Below are 20,507 nucleotides of genomic sequence, written 5' to 3' on the forward strand. Positions count from 1 at the left end.
GTTGAGTTCCTTGAAATTAATCTTTGATATTGTCTCTAATATGTTTTCTATTAAGTTTAAGGTTTGGTTAGGGAAAAGTCTTAAAAATCTACAAGTTTGTTGAATGTCTTTTTTTTTTTTTTTCATTTAGTATTATGGATAATTTTGCTGGATATGTTTTTGACCATAGGCCTATATTATATTATTCCAGGACCTGTGATCTTTTATTATGGCTACTGGTATACAATTCTATACAATTCTAATTGTAGCTCCAGCATATTTGAATTTTTTTTTTCTTATTTCTTGCAAGATTTTCTCTTTGATTTGAGGGTTTCAAATTTTGGCTATAATATTCCTATGTGTTTTCCACAAAGGATATCTTTGGGGTCGTAGATTTTTTTCTATTTTATCCTTGTGTTTTATCACTCCAAGACAATTTTCTTTGATAATTTCTTATATTAATTGTGTTAAAATTCTTTTTCTGATCACAACTTTCAGGTAGTTCAATTATTCTTATATTTTCTCTTGATCTGTTTTCCAGATCTGATGTTTTTCTTATTATTCTATTTTTTTTTTCATTTTTTTAGATTATTTTGTTATTTCTTGGTCTTTCATAGCTTCACTGGCTTTCCTTTGGCAATTCTAATTTCAAAGAATTATTTTCTTCTTCAAGAATCTGAACCTCCTTTCCTAGTTGGTCAACTTTTTTTTTCATAATCTTTTTTTTTTTTTTTCTTGCATGGTTCTTATTTTTTCTTTTATTTTTTCCTTAATCTTTCTAATTTGATTTTTAAAGTGTTTTTTGAGTTCTTCTATAAATTCTTTCTGGGCAGGTATAATGCGGAGAAACTGAGGCAAGATAGAGATTAGAGAGTTTTAATATTTTATTTGGATTTCTGAGGAGAAATTTTGCTGGGGGCATGTTGCCCCCAGGACTGATGTCTCAAAAGCATCCAGCAGTGAATGTGAATTCTCAATGACATATACATTAGAGTAGCTAAATGAAAGTGGGGAGGGAAGGAAGGAGGGCATGGAGTCCAAACTCTGGTGATCGGGAATCTCTAGCAGCAGGGACCATCAATCTGGTTCTGACAAGTTGGGGGATAGGACCATAAATTCTTACAAACTGGGAGTTAAGGAGATGTCCAGTTAGATATAGGAATTCTGAAATTTAGAGATACCAATTAGGTATCTGAAGTAGGACATCTGGAGTTTTATCTTCTAAAATGTCAGATCTCCACAGCCGTAATTATCTCAGTTGTAATGATCAGAAAAGGAGGGGAGGTTAAACCAGGGGATTGAGGCAGAACAATTCAAGGAAACTGAGGCAAAACAATTAGGGAAATTGAGGCAGGACAATAAAAGATAACTGTGGTACAACACAGGTAACCATTTTAGTGTTACTTTTTTAGAGTAGAAGAAGCATTTTATTTTTTTATTTTACTGTCCAAATCTGAAGATGAACCTCAGTCTTTCTATTCCCATCATAATTTTTCATAATTGGATTCTTTCTTTGCTAGTCCATTATTTTTTAATGAGAACTATTAGTGTAAGGCTCTCTAATTCTAGGTTTGGGGGATGGTGCCTCTATCTTCAATTCAGTTCTCTCTTCTGATCTGGAACCCCAAACCAAAAGTTCCATCCTCCTACAAATGTTCACAGCCAGCAGCATCCCTGCTTCATTGCTTCTGTACTCACTAGGGATACTGGTTCCTTCTCATCCAGGACAAAGTCTCTGCAGCACAACTGAGCTTGCATCCCTTATCAGCCAAGATTCCCTCAATCTTCCCAGACTCAGACCACCCACTCTCCTCAAATATCTGGAAAAGTTTCTGTGATTTGGACTGAGGTTACTTCAAAACCAAAAAGCCTCAGGGCCCCCATTGACTATTTCTATGGAGCTAGCCTAGAGGTGTTAACAATACACACTGACCAAACTTCAGTCCTGGGTTTAATCTTCCAATCTTCTTGGATTGTCCCAGAAGGACCCCTGATCTGCTCCAACTTTTAATTGTTTATTTTTGCTTTTGTTTTTGTTTTTTTTATCAGTCTATGTTCATTCAGAGGAGGATGGAAATTTGACCTTGGGATTTTCTGACCATCTTCTCAGAGTCCTTCCCCCTCCTTTCTGTAACTATTAGCTAGTAGCTAATTTTAATATAGCATTTTAAGGTTAGTTACAAGTTATGTACGTGTTATCTCAATTCATTCTTACAACAATCCTGTGAGGTAGGTTAGGGTTAGAATTGAGGCTGAAGAGGGTAAGTGATTTGTCCAGGATCACATAGCTAGTATCTGAAGTAAGATTAGCCACTTGCTACATAGCTATCTTAATTGGTTCCAGAGAATAGAGTTACAGCACCTCTACTCTCTTTTGCTCTTTCTGGCCTTGAATCCTAGGAGGAACAGACTCTGCATTCTTTTGGCTTTGCATTCCATAATACTAAGCAAGTTCTTGGTTAAAAGCAACTTTCTTCTTTTCCATTTTTCTACTCTTTCTTTATTTGCTTATCTTCTGGCTAATGACAACTTCTTTGCTCATCTGACCTTTATTCTCTGAGAAGTAATTTAAGCTACTGGGGGATTTTCATAACTATAGTAATAGATGATTCTTTCTTGAAATATTGGAAATTTTTAAAAGTATTGTTATGCTTTTGTGGTGATGACTGCAGCACATTTTTTCCAATATTAGTCTTCTCTAATAATAATAATAATAGGTCACAATTGCCTAAAACATATTCTTTCATCAACTAATTTTAGTAATGTAATTGCTGGGTAGTTAATACTGCTCACCATTTAAAAAAAATAATATCCTTATAATATAACTTTGCATATTTTAAATTAAATTAAGTGAATTTCTAGAAACTAATAAAACTCATAGTTCCTTGTATTGGACATGAAAAATTAAATCAAGTTTCTTTTTTATCTTTTAGAAAAGTCCTAAGAGATCAATATCTGCACTTAATTTTACTATGCAAAGAGATTCAATATTACCAATGATACCAGACGATCTGCAAAGTAACCTGAATGAAATAATGATTCTGCAAGAGCATGTTTTAAAGACTATGGCTTATGAAACAAAAGAAGATATAGCTGCTGATGAAAATTTGAATGTGACTGAACCTTCACATTTACAAAATGAGTTAATCCAGCCCAGTGAACAAAAGGATACTATTCATTTAGAACCAGCTCGAAAAATAAGAACTAGTTACATTCTTTTTCCTAAGAGAAAAAGGAGGAAATTGAGGAAAACGCTGAATATTGAAAAAATAAATTCAGTGCTTAAAGAATTATCAAAGCCTCCAAAGACTCTTGAAAGGTTTGTTTGTTTGTTTTTAATGATCATTATTTTTTTTAAAAGAATACACTTAAACTTATGTCTTTAAATCTTTGAATTTCACATTTTAAAAATGTCAGTGCTATATACTTATGTGTGTGTGTATACATGATCATAAAATAGTATATGACACTTTGCAAGCATCCTTTCTGACAAGTGTAGTGATAATTACGCATTATCCTTGTTTGAAAATATATATTTTGTTCTGTGAATCTCTAGTTCATTATTTCCTTTCCAAGAGATGGGAAACTGATTCATTATCAATCATCCAGTGATGTGATTCCATGATTCATAGTTCTTAAATCTTTCATAATAATATTCCTTTACAACATTATTGTATAAATTGTTCTTCTAGTTCTACTTGCTTCACTTTGCATCCATTCATACAATTTTTTTTTAGCTTTCTCTGAATCTGTCTATTTTTTAAGGTACAATAATATTTCATTAGATTCACATATATAATTTATTTAGCTGTTCTTTAGATGATAGACAACCACTTTGTTTCTAATTTTTTTGCTATAGCAAATAGTGCTTCTATATGAATCTTTTCCCTCTTTCTTTGATTTAGTTAGGGTATAATCTAAGTAGTGGTATCTATGGCTTGATGAGTTTGCTAAACTTAGTGACATTTTGAAGTATTTTGAACTCCAGATTGATTTCCAGAATGGTTCTGCACTTCTGGATTAGATGAAGAAAGTTTTTTTCTCCTTTATCATTTGTATTTATAATATTCTTTCCAGATTGTTTTTTAGGAGTTTGTGTGGAAGAGATGAGTGTCCTTATGACTTTTGGTCACTATATTAAATGGATGTCCCTATCATATTTTGTGTCCAAGTCTCTCCAAGATACTTTTAGTTTTCACTCATAGTCCTCTTCTTCTACCCCAGATCCATAGAACTATACATTTACCTCATGACAAATCCTGCAATTATTATGAACAAATGTTTGGCATATGTTCAAATAAAAGGTTGAGGTATGTACAATAACTTTGGACTTCTTTCTATATCCATTAACATACCTACTCCATTATACATTTTACTTAAGTTATTGTCATAAGAATCATTGTCAGGAATGAGTTGTCTATACTTATACCCTGAATGGTACTACGTTTTTACCATCATCTCTCAACAAATCTAGAAGGGACCCTGTCAACAAAGCTCTCACAAAGAAGATAACATTAAGACCATAGAGACTAGTAGGTGTAATAGGAAGAACAATATTGGTGGATATGCCCAGTAATTTGCTAAAATTATTAAATATAGGGAAAAATATAAAAATTATATTTTCAAGTCTCTATGTTCTAAAGTGTTTGAGTCCCTCTGCAAGTTCTCTATGTAATTTTTCATATGAAAAATTTTCTTTATATTTGATTTGTGACCTTGATTCATCATAAACTATTATTGCAGTAAAAAGACCACAGCTGAACCAAACCAGTAGAAACTTAATTTTGCAAGTTACAAACACATTCGAGAAAGCAGTCTCCTTCCAAATAGCTTTGTAAGATGGGCTATTTTGCATTGCAGCCAAAAGTAGGATTATCAACTGATATTATTATTACTTAGAAACAACCTCAGAAATGGGAAGATATTAAGAGAATTGATACAAAGATAAACATGTCTTGATACAAAGATAAACATGTCTTCTTACTTTGCATGGAATGGAGTTTCCACAGTTCTAAGATAGAATCACTCATTTGATAATGGTAATATAGAGGGCCTACAAAAAACTACATATTGCTTTCTTTAAAAAAAAAAACAAAAAAACTTTTAAAAACCCTTTCTAATTACAACTATAACCTTACCAAAATACTAATGAAAATATATTTAAATATACATAATATTTCACTGAAAAATATTTCTAACATAGGGTCTTATTTGGGGTGAAGATCAGATTGCTTAGAAAGTAACCAAAAATTCTTCCCACTGTTCCCAGGAAATGTTTGTTGTATGGAGAAGGATGAAAATTGGAGAAAAATAGTAAGATCTAAAATCTAAATCAATCTTACTGGCAATCTAATTTGATATAAGATATGAAAGTTGCTCTTCTCCTTTCTGTGAATAGAACCTCAAATTTTCGTTCTCATCCTTTTGCTTATTTTACTCTTTATTACTTTTTCTTCCCAATTCTTCAGAAGGCATGCACTTTTTCATAATTTTAACTGTGGCCTACAGTTAGTAGTCTTCTCAGGTCCAATTTTATTGCCAAAATGAAATGTCTTTTGGGAATACTGGAAATCAGACTTGAAAGAAATACTGATTTAACTACTTCAGTATTTAATATCCTTAATATACATTATATATATATATATATATATATATATTCATAGAATTTGTATCACATGTTTACATATATGTATAAATTTCCTTTTATTTAATATAAATGGTGAATTGTTATGAATTACATAAATTATAGTCATATAATTTGGCTTTGAAAACTAGTAACTAAGAAAAATTGGCATATAGTTTAATTAAATTAATTTACCACCTATGTAAAAATGAATTTTTTGAGTAAAATTATTATTTTTTTAAAATTTAGATCAAAATCTCTTGTCATTCTTCGGGAACAGAAGAAATTTTTTCTCCATGTGCCTATATATGCTCGTCGAAGTCGCTGCCCTAGTCTGCCTGCTGTGTTAAATTTTAATGAATTTGCCCAGAAGCATGGTGGAATTCCAAAAAATACAGACCCTCAGCAATGGGTTTTGGACTTCTGGGTTCAAGAATTACAAGACACACTTCCAACTAAAGTATTAGAACACGTTGAGAAGGAAATCATTCAAATTCCCATTGAGCCAGTCAAACCTCCAGAAGAAAAAAAAATTCTAAAAATAGAATTAGATGATTTCTCAAATCCAGAACTCTCTGAGGATGATAGAAATCATTTAGAGTCTGAAATAGAGAGCCTGACTAAAGAAATAAAAGAGAAAAAGAAAATAGCTGCTTTGCTATATTGCCGACGTGGAGCTATTTATAAGAAGTTAGGCAAATTAAAGAAGGCCATGAATGATCTACAAGAGGTAAATTTCATCCAAATGAAACACATCATGTATGCTTGATTTTTTATCATGTTGGCAGTTTGTCACTTTGGGAAATTAATATATTTGTAGCATAGAATATGTCGTTTATTGTTTAAAATTAAGATATATTTGAATGTCCTATTCTGCTGCAGGTTCTAACTTGTTCAAGGACTAACCTATTTAAATAGAGTAGACTGGTTATGAATTCAGTAATGAGTTCTATGGCTGTAGTAGCCTAAAAATTTTAGGACATGACCATTAGACAGACCATTTCACATCTACTGCTAAACAGTGATGGACAGACTAAAAAACAAAGGGAAGGAAAGTACATAAATACCCAAAGCACTATTAGTGTTACAACTATATGATTCTTATCCAACAACTGAATTGACATTCTACTGAAATGAATGAAGGGAATATAATTTTTCATATTTTCAAATGAAGACCAATATTTAAAAGACTCTATTTGAGAGACAGTTTACTATAGAAAGTATACCAGATTTTTAGTCAAAGATGGTAGCTTGAAATCCATAAATTGCTATAATTCTGAACTCGAGCCTAACTTTATTCATTAAAAAACAAAACAAAACAAAACAAAACAAAAAAACTCTCAATTCTTTACTAGGGTAAAGTGGTGTTCACAGCAGGATTCTTCCCATAATATGGAAAGTGATTATTTTATTCTAGTATGGGCAGATCACATCTAGAATATTGTGTTCCATTTGGGGCATAATGTTTTCACCCTCAAGGTCTGGGGAAGTAGTTTTTCCCTCACTGGAACATTTTGAATGGAAACTGGATGATCACTTGTCAGTGTTATTGTAGAGGGAATTCTTGGTCAGATATGTTCCTTCTCACTATATGTGGTTGATTCCCCTTCTAATTCTGGATCCTATAATTTTATCCTCAAAATTTATTAATATTACATTTAGAAGTTATTTCACAAGACAGTGCTTTGCAAGTTTTATTTGAACACTTACCAAGTAAACTTGAATTTAATATACTTTTTTTTTTTCTCTTAGGCTATATTCTTAGAACCTCTGTTACTTAATGCTTACTGGCACCGACACTTCATATATCTTTTCCAAGACAGAACTGCTGATGCTTTGGATGATTTAAATTATATAACTAAATATAATAAAAATAATGCAGGTAGGTTTTCTATAAAGATAGTAAATGTGTGTTTTTTCTTTGAAGTCTGCCTTTTCCCTTCTCTTATAGTCACTGTAAAAACCATGTTTTGGGAGGAAGCTAGGTGGGCACACAATTGCTAAGCCTGAAATCAGAAAGACATGGATCTAGATTCTGCTTCCCATACTACTTGTTTAATATTGGGCAAGTCACTTAACTTGTGTCTGCTTCAGTTTCCTCAACTATCAAATAAGGATAATAATAGCAGCTACCTTCTAATGTAATTGTGAGGATCAAATAAGATAACATTTGTAAAGTGCTTAGTGTGGGATCTCATACATAGTGGGTGCTATTTGTTATTATTTTTACTACTATTTTTAAATGTTAAAGTAAATGGCTATGAGTTATATATTTTTCTATCTAGCTACATTTTCAAGTTCAAAGTTGTTGTCTGCAAGTATAGACCTCAAAATGTGAAAGATTTTTCTCTTTAAATTTATTTAATTACTTATTTGCTAGCCATTTTTTCTTTTTTTTTTTTAATTTTGAATTCCATATTCTCTCTTTCCCAACAACTCTCTCCCCAATCCACTGAGATTCAAACAAATATATCAATTATACATATGAAATCATACAAAACATATTTATATTATCCTTTTTGAGAGAGACTTTTATATCTAACTAAATGTATATATGTCATTCCCTCTTTAATCTAGTTCTGATGAGAAATAAAATTCCTGTGTTACTGGCCCCCTACCCTATCCACCTGCAAGTTCTTCCATTCATATGTCCTTTGTATGAGAAAATTTGCTTCATTATACTTTTTCCTACCCAATTTTAATTTTGGGGGAATAATCCCATCATAATCAACTCAGCTCCAAGTCTCTTTTGTATAATATTTTTGGTCCCTCATAATGATAACATTCTTAAGAGTTACACATATCATTTTCCCATATAAGATATAAACAATTTAGCCTTATTAAATCCCTTATGATTAGTCTTTCATGATTACCTTTTTTTTTTTCCCCTGAGGCAATTGGGGTTAAGTGACTTGCTTAAGGTCACACAGCTAGGAAGTGTTAAGTGTCTGAGGCCATATTTGATCCTGACTTTAGGCCTGATGCTCTATGCACCACCTATATACTCCTCATGCTTGCTTTCTTATGGTTATACTTGATTGTAAACCCAACTTCTTTGCTCTTCAGAATATCATATTCCATACCCTTTGTTCTTTTAATGTAGAAGCTGCTAAATCTTGTGTTATCCTGACTATAGCTCCTTATCATTTGAATTGTTTCTTTCTAGTTGTTAGTAATATTTTTCTCTTTAACTTAGCTTTGAAATTTAGCTATAATGTTCCTGTGAGTTTTCATTTTGGGATCTCTTTCAGGTAGTGATTAGTAAATTTTTTTTCAATTTCTATTTTACCCTCTAATTCTAAAACTTCAGGATAACATTCCTTAATAATTTCATTATTACTATACTTTTTTATAAGTCATAACTTATAGATAGTTCAACAATGCTTAAATTATCTGTCTTTTTTACAAGTCATTTGTTTTTCTAATGAGATGTTTTATATTTTTCTCTTTTTTAATTTTTTGATTTTGTTTATTATTTCTTGATGTCTTATAAAGTCATCAACTTCCTTTTGTCTACTTCTCGCTTTTTCCACTTGGTTGCCTTTCTTTTCACAATTTTCTTGATTTTCTTGCATTGCTCTTATTTTCCCAATTTTTAATCTGCATCTCTTGTTTGATTTTTTAACTCCTTTTAAAGTTTTTCTAATAATTCTCTTTGGGCTTGTGATCATTTTATATTTTTCTTTTAAGTTTTACAAATAGCTGTTTTGACTTCATTGTCTTTTTCTAACCTTGAATCTTGATCTTTTCTATCACCATAGTGATTATCTTTAGTTAATTTTTTTTTTGTTGTTTAGTCATTTTAAAAAAATAATAAAACTGCCTATTTCTTTGCTCTTACATTTATTTTAGGGTCAGACTCTTTTTCCAAAGTTTGTCATTGTCTTGGTTTCAGGGGTTTTTGTATTGTTTTCAGAGATCTTTTGAGGATTGTGGGGGAGGTTTGACTTCTTGGTTTTTCCAGGTTTTTTGGGTTTTTTTTTTTTCAAGGCCCAGTTGTCGTCACTGCTCCTCTGGCTCACATTTTGGTATCTGAGTGACCTCAGGTACTTCTCTCCACCTCTGAGCTGCTCCTCTCCACCACTGTCAGTACAAATACTCTCACTCCTTGCGATCCAGAGTACACCACAGGCCTTCTCAGTCATAAGTATCAGTTTGCCCCTTTGCCATGGATCTAAAACTAGAGACCCTGCTTTTTTGTGAGTGACCACAATCATCAGAGTCCCCACCCCTTTGAAACTTAATCACCCCAAAGCAACAGCCTAGAACTATGTCTTTGTCCAGTGCTAGCAGAAGGTCTCACTGTCTTACCCTAAATAGCTACCTAATCCCAACACTATAAGCAGAACAAAAATTTCTGAAGCCGAGGCTGCTGCCTCAACATAGCTATCCCCAGAGCTTAGTGTTTGTTAATGCTATAATATCCGACCTTTACTCTGGCCAGGCTACCACTCTGTTGGTCAGATTTTTCCTAATATACTCCCAAACTTCCTTAGGCTGAACAGCTGTTTTACCTCAATTTTTAATTATTTCTGCTACTTTAAAATTTATTTTGAGGCATTATTAAGTTACTTGGAGAGGGGAATTTGGAAGAATCAGGTAATTTCCTGCCTTACTCTGCCATCTTCCCACAATTCCCAGTAGGAGTTCTTTTATTTAATGAATTTTCATTTTCCATTTGGTTTCTTCTGCTTTTTAAAAAGTTCTTTTCTTTAGTGAGTTTTTGTTTCTCTTTTACTATTAGGACAATTCTGTTCTCCTCTTTTACCAAGCTGTTAATTTTCTTTTCAAAATTTCCTTGTATCACTCTCATTTCTTTTTTCCAATTTTTTTCTCAATAGCTCATTTTTATTTAATTTCTTTTACTTAATAGTATTGAATTTTTCCAATTACATGCAAATGTAGTTTTCAACATTCATTTTTGAAAGATTTTCAGTTCCAAATTTTTCTCCCTCTCTCCCTTTACCCTTCTACAAGACATCAAGCAATTTGATGTACATGTACAATCATGTTAAAATATTTCCATATTAGTTATATTATGAGTGAAAAATCAGAACACAAAGGAAAAACTATAAAAAAGAAAAAGTCAAAATATTATGCTTCAACCCACATTCAGTCTTGATAGTTCTTTCTCTGGATGTGGATTTCTTTCTCTGGATATGGATAGCATTTTCTATCACAATTCTGTTAGAATTGTCTTGGATCACTGCATTGTTGAAGTGAGCTAAGTCTATCATACTTGATCATTACATAATATTTCTGTTACTGTGTACAGTGTTCTCCTGGTTCTGCTCACTTTACCCAACATCAGATCATGTAAGTATTTCCAGGTTTTTCTGAAATTTTCCTGCTCATCATTTCTTTTAAAACAATATTATTTCATCACATTAATATATCACAACTTGTTTAGTCTTTCTCTAATTCTTCCAGGAATTCTTGCTTGCCTTGGTTTCATTCAACTAACATTTTACTGTGAAAATTTGCTTATAACTGAAAAATATTGTCAAGACAATCTAAGATTGCTTTAGTCTTTCCTACTATCATAGTAGCTTTTTATGGTCAAATTCTCTTATGGTTGTGATATGTTCATTTTTTAGCTTACTTTTTGACTCTGAAATTTTATGTTAAATTCGTGCTCTGCTCACTAGAGGATGGGGAGACACTTTCCTAAGCTTTATGCATTTTTGTGCTACTGTTTTCAGGACTAGACTGGGGGTCTGCTTCCAAGATGGTGTTATCCTGAAGATGATATGGTCATTGCTCTCCTATTCTATGATCTGGGTCTTTACCCAGAAAGGACTTCTGTTCCTCTGCAACTGAATATACTAGTACTCCTCTTAGCCTTGGAACTGTGACCCTAAGTTCTAGCTGTCCTCTTGGCCCTGGAACCAATGTGAACAATCACAAGCATTCTTTTTTTTTTTTTTAATTAATAATTTTTATTATATATATATTTTTATAATATTATCCCTTGTATTCATTTTTCCAAATTATCCCCCCTCCCTCTATTCCCTCCCCCCAATGACAGGCAATCCCATACATTTTACATGTGTTACAATATAGTCTAGATACAATACATGTGTGTGAATATCATTTTCTTGTTGCACAATAAACATTAGATTCCGAAGGTACATGCAACCTGGGCAGACAGATATTAGTGCTAACAATTTACATTCACTTCCCAGTGTTTCTTCTCTGGGTGTAGCTACCTCTGTCCATCATTGATCAACTGGAAGTGAGTTGGCTTTTCTTTATGTTGAAGATTTCCACTTCCATCAGAATACATCCTCATACAGTATTGTTGTTGAAGTGTATAGTGATCTTCTGATTCTGCTCATTTCACTCAGCATCAGTTGATTTAAGTCTCTCCAGGCCTCTCTGTATTCCTCCTGCTGGTCATTTCTTACAGAGCAATACTATTCCATAACCTTCATATACCATAATTTACCCAACCATTCTCCAACTGATGGACATCCATTCATCTTCCAGTTTCTAGCTACAACAAAAAGAGCTGCCACAAACATTTTGGCACATACAGGTCCCTTTCCACTCTTTAGTATTTCTTTGGGATATAAGCCCAGTAGTAGCGCTGCTGGGTCAAAGGGTATGCACAGTTTGATAACTTTTTGGGCATAATTCCAGATTGCTCTCCAGAATGGTTGGATTCTTTCGCAACTCCACCAGCAATGTATTAGTGTCCCAGTTTCCCCACATCCCCTCCAACATTCATCATTATTTGTTCCTGTCATCTTAGCCAATCTGACAGGTGTGTAGTGGTATCTCAGAGTTGTCTTAATTTGCATTTCTCTGATCAGTAGAATCACAAGCATTCTTCCCCAATTAATTTGTTGATTACTACTACCCAATGACAGCAAAGGGTCCACTGTATTTTCTTTCTGACCAGTTATCCAATCATCTTGCTATCTCTGGGCTGAGAGCTCCAGAAGCTGTTGCTGCTGCTATTACTGCCACCTCCAAGATCTAGTATTCCTGCTACACTCTAGGCCTGCATGTACCTTAGATATCTCCTATATAGACTTACTTACTCTTTTTCTATTTTTTTTTTCCTGAGGCAATTGGGGTTAAGTGACTTGCCCAGGGTCATACAGCCAGAAAGTATTAAAGTGGTCTGAGGCCAGATTTGAACTAAGGTCCTCTATCCACTACTCTATCCACTATGCCACTTAGCTGCCCCTCTCCTGTATACTTTCTAAGTTGTCCTTGGATGGAAATATGTCTCCTTCTGAGATTTTGTTGGCTCTATAGCTCTAAAAGTTGATTTGAGGCATTATCTTAAAATTAAAATTATTTGGAATAGAATCCTAGAAGAGTTCAGCTGGGTTCCATTGGATTTTACCATTTTAGGTCCTGAAAATAGTTTTACAAAGAAGTTTATTAGGTCACTTGGTAAAGGAGAATGAAATGGAAAGGAAGTGTATTTCCCTCCAGGCGCTTGAAAGGTTCACATTATAAGGAAAATTTTCTGCAGAGGAGTCACACTTGAATCATGAGATAGATTTATTGATCATCTACCTGAAGGGAGCTCAAAACACAAGCTTGGAGAGACCTTAAACAAGTCCTGGGTATGAAAACCCTTAAATAAGACTTCTTTGGGTGAAACCCGGACCTGAGGGAACCCAAAATACTTTGTTGCCATCTTTAGCATTCCCAGAGAGTTACTGGGGTCAGGACACATTCTGATTGCAGATAACTTTTTATCCCATAAGGTTATGTTTAACAGTATAATAATTTTTTTTCAACTAATATAAATAATTTTTCCTGTAGGACTCTGAGACAATCTGAGCTTTTGCTTACATATTAGTTTTATTTTGAATTATACTCTGTCCTTCATATAAAATTAATTATTCCATTCCTCTACCTAACTCTTAGTATAAATGTTTTCTTGAGTAATTTTTCTAATGACGATGTCACATTTTTACTTGAAATTAATGGACCATCCCATCTTGTGATTAAGAAACTATAGATTAGAGATTGGTTTGAATACAATTTCTAAAACACACCATCTTAGGAATCAAACCTAATGGGGTTTATTTATTAACATCATGTCAAACCAACATGATAATTACATGTTGTCATAAGGCTAAATTCATGACTTCAAAATTGGATTCTTTGAAATATATAACAAACAAACTTTTAAATAGTATTAGTAGTTTATTAAAACACAGGGAAAATTGGGCATTTTTCAATGCTTTGAAAAAATTTATAAATTTAAGATCTTTTAAGGAAAAATAAAGATATTTGAGGAAATTTTTTCTTGATGAATAAAATATTGAAACACTAAATTTTAATCTTATTTTATTATCTTTAGATGTCTATTTATCAAAGGCTGAAATTTTCAAGAAAAGAGGTAATTTTACATTGACACTGCTAAATTATACCCAAGCAATTAAGTGCAGGCCTACCGATGATGACATCTATTTCAAGAGAGCTGAGATACTTAATATAGAAAACAAATTACTGGCCATGGGTGATTATTCCAAAGTGAGTTTTCCTTCATATCATGTTAGTATTTTTTAAATTTTATATCTTTACATAGATATAGCATTGTCATGATAAGAGCTTTCTGAAAGTCTTTGATTAAATAGATGTTTTGTAGGTTGGAAAGTCTGGGGTTTGGTCCTTTTTCTCATTAAACCAATTTCATGACTTGATAATCATTTTTTTTTGTTGTTGTTAGTTGCTTATCTTTTAGCATACTGATGTTGAATTATTATGTAGAGGTTGGTGCCTGAATAACTAAATGCTATTTTGAAGAATTTTAGCTCCTTTTTTCATTTCCCTTAGAATTATAGGACAATTGTAAAAGAAACTTAATTCTCATACTCTAATCCTCATTCTTTCCCATGTAGTCAGTAGTTTCACATGCTTGTGGGATCTAGTTGAGATCCATACATGGAGTTTGGTTTAACATATATTGTAGCTATATCATCTTCATCTCCCTACTTCTTCTGTGCACCCTCTCCAAGCCCACATCCTTTTGCCTTCTGCCACTATTGGGATGATGAAAAGAAAAAAAAATTCCACTCAAAAACTAGCAGGCACTATTCTTAGTCTTTGACAGATAAAGAGGTGGGAGAGGAGAACATGCTCATCAATTTCTTTCTAATTCTGAATTCTAAACTTCAGTGAAAAATGCTTGGTTCTTCCCTAGCATATAAATATTGCTATTCACAAACATTTAAGTATTTTAAGTTTACTTTGTTCAACAGCACATCAGTGTACCAAAAGTGACTAGATTCTCATTCAGAATAAGGCTTTCCTATATATATGTCCTTTGAGTTTTCTAACAAGACATACATTCTCCAAGTTTATGGAACTACATGGTATTACAAAGCATAAACATCTATAGGTAAAAATGTTACACAAATTGGCTTCACCATTGTGTTTTTATAGAGGGCCTAGTTTTTTAAAGTATCGTTTTTTTTACCTTTTATTTTAAGATCTATGTTTTGTATACCACAGTTATTGAAGGAGTCCATTTTCTTTTTTCCCCATAATTTTTATTTTTCTAAATATATGTAAATACAATTTTCAAATTCATTTCAGTAAAATTTTGTGTTCCAATTTTTTTCATCCTTTTAGCCTCTCCCCCCAAAACAGCAAAGCAATCCGATATAGGTTAAACATGTACAATCCTTCTAAACATATTTCCATTTTTGTCATGTTATTAAAAAAAAAATCAGACCAAAAGGGGGAAAAAAAACATAAAAAAGAAAAAGCAAACAAACAAACAAAAGGTGAAAATAGTATAGTTCGATCTGCATCAGTCTCTAAAATTTTCCATTTGGATGCAGATGGAATTTTCCATCCAAGTCTATTGGAATCATCTTGGATCACTGCATTGCTAAGAGCTAAGTCTATCATAACTGATCATCACATAATATTTCTGTTACTATGCACAATAGTTCTATTCATTTCACTCATCATCAGTTCATGTAAATCTTTTCAAGCTTTTCTGAAATCAATCTGTTCATCATTTCTTACAGAACAATATTACATTTCATTCATATACCATAACTTATTCAGCCATTCCTCAATTGATGAGCATCCACTCAATTTCCAATTCCTTCCTACTACAAAAAAGTGCTGCTGCAAGCTTTTTTGCACATGTGGGACATTTCCTCTCTTTTTATGATCTCTTTGGGATGCAGACCCAGTAGTGACATTGCCTTATCAAAGGGTATGCACAATTTTATAATTCTTTGGGCATAGAGGTCCTTTCTCTTAACAAATTATTTTCATCATCTTGCTCTAAAATCTATATATACTTTTGGTTCTTGGTGCATTATAATTAATGGAAAGGGTGTTTTAGCTTAATGGTGCCTTCATAAACTTCTCATATATAGCACAGAAAGGGAGGCTTGTTTAATGGCATTTCAGGTAGTTATCCATTAGGATGAGAGGCCTCTTGCAAGACTTGGGAGCAAATCATATATTTTGAATCAGATTCATGATTCTATTTCTATAGGAAACTCTTAGTAAGAAAACTATCTCTACTGTTGGGATAAACTTGCTTGAGCAATTTAGAGTTGTAAAGAGATGCCTGAAAACACTCAGAGGTTAACCAACTTGCCCATGGTTATTCAGACTGTATGTACCCAAATTGGGACTTGAATCCTAGTCTTCTTGTCTCAGAAGCCAGCTTTATATTTATTATGCTACTATACTTTATAAACTTATATGTATGCTTGCATAAGTAAGTGGTATGTGTGTGTGTGTATGTGTATGTATGTGTCAGAGAGAGACAGAGAGTCTGTGAGTGTATCTAAGAGCATTTTAGGTGTATTATTAATACATTATTAAATGTATTAGAGACATAGATAAGTTGACTTCTAGTTGAAAAACTCCAATGATAGGAAACTTGCTACATTCCTAGGCAATCAATATTATATATGAATAGCTTTGTTTTTTAGGAAGTTTTTCTTGTCATCAGAGTTAAATCAGATTATCCTCTGCTTTAGGTTTTATCCTCTAGGCCTAAAATGAAGTCCTCTTTAACAAATCTTGAATCCTTTTTCACATGACAGCTCTTAAATATTCCTTCTTCTGAGTTTTTACAGGCTAAATATACTAAATTCCTTTAATTTTCATATGGGTATGAGTAGAATGCTACCCGTAAAGGCATGAAGATCTAAGTTCAGATCTGGCATCAGACACATTAACTGTAGGGTCTAGAGCAAATCCTTTTAATCTCAATTTGTCTCAGTTTCCTTATCTGTAAAATGGGGTTAATAATAGTACTTACTTTCCAGGGTTGTTATTAGGGTTAAATGAGATATTAACTTTAAAATACTTAGAACAATGCTTGGCATATATTGTTATATAAATGCTGGGAAGCTGTATAGAGTATCAAGGCAAGAAAGTATCAAGTCAGAAAGATTTATATCCCTGAATTCAAATCTGGCCTCAGACACTTACTAGTTGTGTGAACCTGAGCATGTCACTTCACCTTGTTTGTCTCAGTGTCTTCATCTGTAAAATGAGCAGATAAAGGAAATATCAAGCCAAATATTTGCCAAAAAAAATTCCAAATGGGGTCACAAAGAGTTGGACATGTATGAAACAACTGAACAAATAAATATTTGATGATGATGCTGATTTTATGACAGGAATTCAAGATCCTTCATGATCCTTGCTTACCTTCCTTGGGATGCTCTCTAACTTATCAAAGTTCTTCCTAAACTATGATGCTCAGCACTGAGCATCACTGAGCAATGTGGTCTGACTAGGCCAGACTATGGAGTATATCACTTCCTTATTAATATGTTAAACATGTGCAGTTCTACTATACCTATTTCCACATTTATCATGCTGCACAAAAAAGTCAAATTAAAAAGGAAAAAATTAGAGAGAAAAAAAGCAAACAACAAAAAAGGAGAAAATACTATGCTGTGATGCGCATTTTGTCTGGATGTAGATGGCTCTCTCCATTAAGTCTATTGGAATTGGCCTGAATTATCTCATTGTTGAAAAGAGCCATCATCAGAGTTGATCAATTGACGCATGTTTTTAAGAGCACATTAGCTTTGATTAACTGTTACATCACAATGTAGATTCATAAACTTTTGATATTTTTTTCATACAAATGACTAACTGTACTGCTCCCATTTTGTACTTTTAAGGTTGATATTTTTGAATTCTCAGTAAAAGAAGTTAGGTTAGGTTCACTAACCTATAATTTGCAGAATATTCTTTCCCCTTTTTAGAAAACCATATCATTTGCCCTTCTTTATACAGTGTCTTTCACAAACTTTATTCTTTTTCAAATATGACAGTGACTCAATAATCTTGTCTGTTGGTTCTTCCATTAATATAGAAAATAGTTCATCTGAATCAGGTGACACGAATTCATGAAAGACCATTAGCCACTCATTTAATACCTCATTATTTCCATACCAATTTATTAGCCACATGTGTTCCTTCATCCATTACAAAAGACAGACAAAAAAACAGATGGTATAATGACTAGATCTGAGTTCATTAGTATAGGAAACTCCTGGATAAGTAAGGTCTTTCTACCAATATAGGGTGGCACTTTCATAATTTTAGAGAACTGCTTATATTGAAAGTTGAAATAACTTGCTCAAAATTATAATGGTCATTATGTGTCAGAGGTAGGACTTCAATGTAGATCTCCCTCCCTAGTTTTGAGATTAGACATTATTTCTACTCTAGCACCATCCCTCCTTAAGAAATGTGGAAATTGTTCTCTCTGTTGTCTTATATTCCCTACATGTAATCCTATCCTTTTTTTTTACTTCTTTTTGCCCCAATAAAACTTGCTTGTTTTTTGTTTTCATTTTTGTTGTTTTTGTTAATCTTTGCATTCTTTAACAGGCCCAGCTCATTCTCAGTTTCATAAAGCCCATCTGGCACAATTCTCATTGGGATATTACATTTTCATGTTCATCTCTGTTGCTTCCTTGCTTCCATCATCTTTATATATGCCTTTTGAAAATTTAAAGTGCTTAAACTTATTCCATCTGCACTCACATTGATATCTTTACACAGCTCTTGATTTTTGTTTCATTCATGATTGTTTCTCTTTGTGACTTAAAAATTTCATTCTTGAGAGCTTTCTAATTCTCTTGACTTCTTCTTGAGTAAGGATTAAAATTACCATGAAGCAAATCAAGAAGTTATTCTGCTTTTTTAGAGAGTGCAACCCAATCAGCTTGTTCATCTTTTTTTTTTTTTTTTTTTTTTGCTGAGGTAATTGGGGTTAAGTGACTTGCCCAGGGTCACACAGCTAGGAAGTGTTGGGTGTCTGAGACCAGATTTTGAACTCAGGTCCTCCTGACTTCAAGTCTGGTGCTCTATCCACTGCATCACCTAGCTGCCCTAGCTTGTTCATTTAATGTGACTCGGTAATATTCTCTCAAGTTTTTCACAAGGTTCCTTTGAGATGCCAGGGGTCTTCTTCAGTTTTTTGTTTTGTTTTCTCTGAAACTGTGAGAATAGCAGTGGATCCTCAAGGTATTGTCTATCTGTTGTTCTTCATTCTCACCAGATGACCAGTATATCTATTTTAATATAAAGTCATTCAAAACATACTTACTGTTAAGTATGTGCTAGGCACTATGGATATTAATACAAAAGTAAATTAGTCCCTAATCTTAAGAAATTTGAATTTTCTTGGGGGGGGAGTTTTTTTAATAAATCCATGAAAAAAAAATTTTTGGCTGAACTTGTACATCTCAGTATACCAAAAATATGAACAAAATATACATAATTAAAAGGTAGGGCATTCACAGCAGGGGGGAATCAGAAAAGGTTTCATATAAAAAGTGGCATTAATTTGAGTTTTTAAGGAATCATTGGATTCTAAGAACTGGGGGTGAGGAGGGAATGCATGCTATTTGTGGAAAATCAACTATACAATGTAATTGTGATGAGAGATAGAATTTTTTATATGAGAAACAGAAAAAAAGTCTGTATGACTAGAACACAAAATATGGGACAGAGAATAAATATGTAGGAAAGATGGTTTGGGTCAAGTTTTAAAGACTTGTAAAAGCCAAATAGAGGAGTTTATATTTGATCCTAAAGGAAAAAGGAGCCATTGGGATTTAATTTACTAAAAAGGGGACAGACATTTTTAGACTTGCACTTTAGGAAAATTATTTACCAAAATTATGGAAGATAGATTGGAACAGGGAGATGCTTAAGGAAGACCAATTTTATAGTAGTTTAGGAAAGAAATGATGTTGGCTTAAGCTCTCACTATGTGAGAAAGAGAAAGATGCTATAGATATTAGCTTCTGCTACTCCCATCCAAATAGGCAGGACCTATTGTGTTATAAACAAGAACTGGGGCTTGAATGGAACCTTCATATTACTGGATATTATGGGTAGGTGGGGACCACAGAATCTCTATATTACTATTCCACTTGTTTAAGGAAATCAGGTTATTGAAATTCTGGGCTAGAAAGAATTATTCATTGAAATAAAGTTCTTTCATTTATTGTTGTCAACCATTTTCTGAAATATTAGGCATATTGAAGTAATCATGCTGGAATGCTGATTTGGGTCTTATTGCCTTATTCTGTGTTCTTCCCCTTTAACACAAATATAAGTAAAAATGGGATTCTAATTCTTCATCCCCTTTTTCTTTAGGAAATCATGCTGTCTAGTTAGTCTTTAACACTTTTGATGGTTGCTCAGATACCAAATTTCTTTTCAGTCACAGAGTTATACAGAAAAGTTTTAATAAATTTCTAAGCTTCAATAATTTCAGAAATATAAATGATACAGATTTCCAAAAATATTGGAAAGGTTAATTATTTACACTTTTAAAATATTTATATGCTTTAACTAAATATCAACATAATCCCCTTTTCATGCTATATGTCACTCTAGTCAGTTTTTAAGCCTTGTACTTTCA

At 32.8% G+C, this 20,507-nt stretch overlaps 1 protein-coding gene across 1 annotated transcript in view; it reads left to right on the plus strand.

Moving 5' to 3' along the window:
* The window catches only part of TTC6 (tetratricopeptide repeat domain 6), a 334,483-nt gene that overhangs the window by 138,527 nt on the left and 175,449 nt on the right, over positions 1–20,507 (plus strand). Inside the window, exons 11-14 of the mRNA XM_074290707.1 lie at positions 2,913–3,298; positions 5,852–6,332; positions 7,355–7,484; positions 13,932–14,104. Of these exons, the coding sequence (XP_074146808.1) occupies positions 2,913–3,298; positions 5,852–6,332; positions 7,355–7,484; positions 13,932–14,104 (1,170 nt within the window). The remainder of the gene's footprint in view (positions 1–2,912; positions 3,299–5,851; positions 6,333–7,354; positions 7,485–13,931; positions 14,105–20,507) is intronic.

The sequence above is a fragment of the Sminthopsis crassicaudata genome, chromosome 2 (genome assembly GCF_048593235.1).
Source record: "Sminthopsis crassicaudata isolate SCR6 chromosome 2, ASM4859323v1, whole genome shotgun sequence".
NCBI lineage: Eukaryota > Metazoa > Chordata > Mammalia > Dasyuromorphia > Dasyuridae > Sminthopsis > Sminthopsis crassicaudata.